The sequence below is a fragment of the Drosophila mojavensis genome, unplaced genomic scaffold (assembly GCF_018153725.1).
Source record: "Drosophila mojavensis isolate 15081-1352.22 unplaced genomic scaffold, ASM1815372v1 contig_136, whole genome shotgun sequence".
Classification (NCBI taxonomy): domain Eukaryota; kingdom Metazoa; phylum Arthropoda; class Insecta; order Diptera; family Drosophilidae; genus Drosophila; species Drosophila mojavensis.
The window spans coordinates 9,629,738-9,635,737 of NW_025318667.1; the positions used below are offsets into that span (position 1 = coordinate 9,629,738).

Genomic DNA, 6,000 nt, shown 5'->3' on the forward strand with positions numbered 1-6,000 from the left:
GTTTATGGGAAATTTTAATTACAATTTTATTAAAGTTTCTTGAGGTCAATTTAAAAATTTTCTACATTCTATAAATTATGCATATATATATATATATATTTAGTCTTACTATACTAACATATGATGTTTATATAATCTTCTAAAGGCCCGTTGAGGATCGTGACGTAAGATTGATCGTTAGTGTGATCTTTGATCTGCATGAACAAAGACTACATTTGTATAACTGCTCGAGTTTTCATTTATTAACCCATTTCTATGCATAGCTTTTGTCGAACTGACAGACTGATCGTGATTCTTTTGATCGGTGATCAATGTTTCATTATGTCCAATTTTGGTTTTTATAGGCTTTCATCGTTGATTGTCTAACTTGTATTTGTTTGTTTCAGGTGTGAAAAGAGAATATTACGAAAAAGCAATGTGATCTTTATGCCTATCTTTTGATCTTCGAATCTGCTGATCTTTGACTTTTCGATCGATCGGCTTCTCATAGAGTCTAGCCTGAAATTTATTTGATTGAACTAGAGTGTTTTCCTGCTGCCATCTCATGCATTGATCTGTAAGCCTCCATAAGACTAATCCCACTCGCTCTCTCCCTCGACGAACTCTTCGTCTCAATCAGCGACCCACACAGACGTCAGCTAAATAAGTGACGTCTTGTTTCCCTGGTGTGGAGTCTCTGGCAAGGCCACTTTGCAGCTTGCGCAAGTTGTGCAGTGTCTCATTTCCATTTTCATTCCATACTTGCCTCACTCCACACTCCATGCTCTACACACACACACACACACAGCAGAGAGCGTGCCCCACTCCCTCGCTACGTGCCAAGGCGTCTGATGATTGCACCTGAAATTTATTCAAAAGCCGAAAAATAACAAAAATGAACTCGAATTGCGTAAAGTTGTGATGTCGAACATGCGCGACTATTGAGAGCCATTCCATGGAGCAAGTGCGCGACAATTGCGCAATGTTTGTGCCCTCGACACTTTGTCGCACTCCCCAAATGAGCTCATTATCAATGAAAACACTAATCAAATTCATTAAGCGCTGATTAACGTAACTCCCCCAAATAAAGCACTGAAGTCTTGTGCAAGGTTAACGAGGGAGCAAAGTGAGCTAAACACAAGTTCGTTCTCATGGAACCGAGGACCTATTAAAGTTACAGCTATCAAAATTGGTACTTAAATAGCGTATAAAGAGATGTAGTTAAGCAACTTATTGGAAAACTGATAATATAATGATTTTCAATAATATTCTTAAAGAACTCGGGATCTGCTTGAGCTAGAGCTAAGAAAAAGAGGAATGTGAGTAATGTATAAAGATTGGTTAATAACTAGTGCTGTAAAATTATTGGACAGGTGATAATACACGAGATTATAAATAATGTTCTCAAAGAACTCAGCATCTATTTGAGCTGGAGCAATCAAATTTTGTTTGTGTGAATACGATGTGGAGATGTTTTTGCATTTTGCTTAAGATTTTCAGTTGAAGCTGTTAATGTTCTCAAGAAACTCTGCATATATCGGAGCTAAAGCTATGGAAATTAAAGTAGGACGTATCATTTCAATATTTAACTTAACTTTTACGATAATTTGGAAGAAAAACAGATAATAACTGTGATTTTAATAATAAAAAGTTAGTGTTTCCAAGAAACTCAGAAACTGTTGTAGTTTAGAGTTTTGAATATTGATATATCAATGCATACTAAGTGGAATTTGAAAATTTTTCTATCAGATTCAATTATTTAATCGGGATCAGTGAACGAAAGAATATTGTGAGTTATAGCCATGTAATTCGGTATGCGAAAACTGTTGAAACTTTTATAGTAATTTATGAACATGTTAAGCAGATAGTTAATACTTTTGCGTATGTTTATTTGTGCATTGCATAAGAGATGGCTTATGCAAGCAACTAGTTGGTAATGGATGAGAGGTAAAGGATACTCTAACATCTGGTCTGAGGCTTATCCCCAGCTCTCGTCTGGGTTGCGGTGGCCGCCAGAGAGACAGAGACAGAGACAGAGACAGAGACTGAGAGAGAGGGAGAGGGAGAGGGAGAGAGACGCAAGTGCGGTTTGTCTCGCTGAAGTGCGTGATACACGCCTACGGTTGCCGCCTTTTTGGCTTCCTCAACTCTGTTTATTTTGACTTCCTCGTTGGGCCAGTTTGTTGTTTGGCCGCGCTTATGTAAGGGCAAACGGGCAGCCGCCGCCTCGTTTGGGAGAGTTTTTAGCCTCAGACCACAAAAATAATATTAATAATATGATGAAAAGCAAAAGGCTGATGCTTGCACGCATGCGCGCACATTGTGCCACGCCTCCAAATAGATGATGACGATATGTGTGTGTGTGTGGTGTGTGTTGCACAAATGAGCCGTGGCATCGACATGGAGCATCAACATAATAGCTCTTGTGAGTTATGTATCTTTGCGAGCTTCGCTTTTCGCATTGCAATTAAAATCGCACAGCTTCCGCAATGCAATTTAATGATCATTACGTTAATGATCAGCATGAGCTGTTGTACATCAGCCCTGGCCATTATCGTATAGACAGACCCATCGCAGCCCAGTCATCCCATCATCTAATGTGGAAGGTACGTAATGCGCCGCCTCGGCTGCAGCTTCTTCCACAATGTTTTTTCCCCTCGTTTGTTTCATTTTTTTTTTTTTTTTTGCCTTTTCACTTCACTCTGTTTGCACTTTTACTTTTCTTATTGTCAACACAATATGAAATACAATTGTGCTGAGAAAAAAAAACTAGATACACATATACATATATATATCAATGTATTAGTATATATCATATACATTAAAAACTTTCCCATTTGAGGCAAATACAAAAACAACAACAACAAACCCGAAGCTTTTTTCTTTCCTTCTGTTTTTCTGTTGTTGTGAAATTTTTTGGCTGGTCGTAAATTTTATTTTAATATCTTGTACAATTTGTTATTGTTGCTGTTGTTGTTGTTGTTATTAACGCTCACTGTATTTTTCATTTCTATCTCTTTTTGTTTCTTCTTGATTGCTTTAGCATTTTCTTGCGGGCTTTTCCGTCTCTTGTTTTTGATTTGTAATTTAAATTAATCTCTTACAAAGCATTTCCCACCGTTTTAGTTTTTGTGCGTTTCCCTGCCCCTAACGGTAATTCAGCCTCACTGATAACATTTAAATTTTTGGGACAGTTTTGTTCCAGCCCGAGGTGTGCTTAGCGTTCCTTTGATTTCCTTTTATGATGCCACGGCTATTGAGTTATGCCTTAATGGACTCGTTACGAACCTCCCCAACAAAACAAGAGAAAACAAAAGGTTTTTTTTTTTTTTTTGTGGATAACAGTAAAAGTTGAAGCGATCGTAAGTTGTTCTTTGTTCTCAAGTTCAAGGCGTTGGCCCTGCGCCCCGCCCACCCTGCCTGTCGCGCAGCACGTTTAACTGTAACTCGATCTGTTGCCACGTGCAGCAGCTCGGTTTGGTAATTGGAGACAAGAACGGCACAACAGGTTGCGCTGCTTGCCTTTCAGTCAGGTGACGCTGCCACGTGCAGCAGCAACAGCACCAACAGCAACGACAGCAGCAGCAGCAGCAGCAAGTTTGTTGCCTAAGTCTTTTGTTTTTTTTCCTTCTCTTTCGCTTGTGACACATTTGGTTGTCCAGCTCTGAGTCGTTGCTGTTGCAGCTATTTCTGCTTGCTGACCCAAACAAACATCCGTTTCCTGCGGTCAACATTGCCGGGCACGCCCACTAGCCAAACAGACTGCGCTTACGTAGTATGCACAGTATACACTGGCTATGACAAACAAGTGAATTGGTGCAGGCAGGAGAAGCCAGTCAAGAGACTCGTAATATCAATGACAAAATGATGAAAGTAATGCAAGGAGAACTAACGATCATTTCAATTGAAACTACATATGCAATGGAATAGAAATAGAGCGAGCGAGACAGAGAGAGAGAGAGAGAGAGAGGGAAAGAAAGAGAGAGAGAGAGAGAGAGATGAAAAAAGAGCAATTGCTAAAATTGAGACTATATATGATATAGACTATAGGTCATATAGAGAGATACTATATATGGAAAGAATACTTTCAAATGCTTCAATTGATATTATATATAAATAGGCTAAGGACTGTCTCATCTGAACTACCTTTAGAAGCTCTTTGTATCCCACTGTTTAATTTTTGCAGATAATGTGTCTATATATTCTAATTTCACAATTTTTTTGGTGATTTGATTTCGATAAAATTGTGCAGTAAACTAAATAAAAAGTTTACTCAAGAAATATTATAAAACATATAAAGAAAAGTTCAAATTGGAATGGAAAGTTATGAAATAATATGTCTCTCACTTGCTGGCATGTTTGAGTGAGTATGAAAACATAGTCAATATATTGTCAATATACCGTAACAGTTACATTGAGTTTTACAGGATGTTTATATTATACAATATATTTACTGTACGCATATACCAAATGGAATGCTCCTTCTCTCTCCCTCTCAGTGAAACTCTTTTTAGTTTTTTGAGGCTAGCGTGTGCCCACTGTACTTGCAATATGCATATGAGTCTCGGGGCAGTTTTGGCCGTTTCTCCGTTTCATTTGTCGCGCGTATCCCACGAAACAATTAACGAGCACAAAAGCTGACCGATATAAAGCGAGCGGCAACAATAGCAGCAACAACAAGTTGACCAGTCGCCGGCACTTGACTGGACTCTTGGTGTTGTTGTTGTTATTGTTGTTATTGTTGCTGCTGCTCGGTTTATGAACGTGGGAAAAAAGGTGCACAAGCTTTTGTTTCGACCAGAACCGGAAATCCAAAAAAACTCGGCGACAAAAGTGTATGCAAAAAAATTGACTTTTTAAGTCCCCCTTCCCAAAAATGAACAGAAAGATGAAGCCGAAAGCAGCAGAAGCAGCCAAAGCAGCAGCAGCCGTAAGAGAAAATTTGTTTTGTATTTTTGTTGCTGTTGTTGTTGCTGGTTTTTGCTTATTTTGTTTTTGTTATTTTGCGTCTAGGCAGCTGCTTCTTGGTCTCGCCGCTTCTCGGCTTTTCGTCTTTTCGTCTTTCGCTTGACACACTCACCTATATTCTGCGCCTGCGCCTGTGCCTGCGTCTGCGTCTGTGCTGTCGTTAGCAGCAGCAGCAGCAGCAGCAGCGGCAGCGACCGCGACTGCGTGCGTTGCATTTTGTCGCTCACTTCACTTGATCTTCAGCTGTTGCTGCGTCCTCCTCTTCTTCTTCTGATGTTTGTTTTAGTTTCGTTTTTTTTTTTTGGTTTATTTATTTATTTATTTAATTTTTTTTTTTGGGAAACTTTTCTCCTTCTTAGAATTTGCAATTTGTTTTCACATGAATTTGTTGTTATTGTTGTTGTATTTTCTTTGCAGAATTTAATTTGCTTTGCTTTTCGCTGACTTTGTTTACACGAAACTCGTTGTTAAATGTGCAAATGTTATAAATGTTTCAACATGCCTGGGTAGAGAGAATTGGTAAATGGAAGAAACACAGGAATAAGTCGAAATTGAGTACAATTTGGGAAAACAGGTGTACGCGCGCACCTGGAAAGTGTGTCAGTTCGCGCTCAACTCGTTTATCCTTGGCACACAAAAAAAAAAAAAAAAAAAAATTTAAAAAATATATATTTATATATTGATGTTTTTATTTATATATATAAAAAAAAAGAAAACAAAAAGAATTGGCAATTAAATGAGCACAATTTGTAGATCACCAGGCGCGTACCGTTAGGCGCGTCAGACCGTTAGACGCGATTGAATTTCGTGTTAAAAATGAGCAAACAAGAAAAAAATTAATGGAATTTGTGATCGAACAGCCGCGATGTTCCGTTCGCTTCGCGTTCTGCACGGCAACTGAATTCGTGGTCGAAGCCGAAGTCGAACTCGAAGTCGAAGTTGAGCTTAAAGCGACTTCGCCGCAGCTCTCAGCTCAAGCTCTCCCTCCCTCTCTTTCACGTGCCTAAGACGAAGCGACGCACGCGCAACCGCAGCTAAGCCGAAGCCGAAGTT

General features: G+C 39.1%; 1 protein-coding gene across 2 annotated transcripts in view; it reads right to left on the reverse strand.

Moving 5' to 3' along the window:
* Positions 1-5,261, reverse strand: part of LOC6585075 — a 30,592-nt gene extending 25,331 nt beyond the window's left edge. For both annotated transcript variants that reach the window (XM_032732610.2, XM_002010679.4), the window contains exon 1: positions 5,060-5,261. In XM_032732610.2, coding sequence (XP_032588501.1) covers positions 5,060-5,162 — 103 coding nt within the window. In that variant the 5' untranslated portion in view covers positions 5,163-5,261. The remainder of the gene's footprint in view (positions 1-5,059) is intronic.
* Positions 5,262-6,000: the final 739 nt, after the last annotated feature.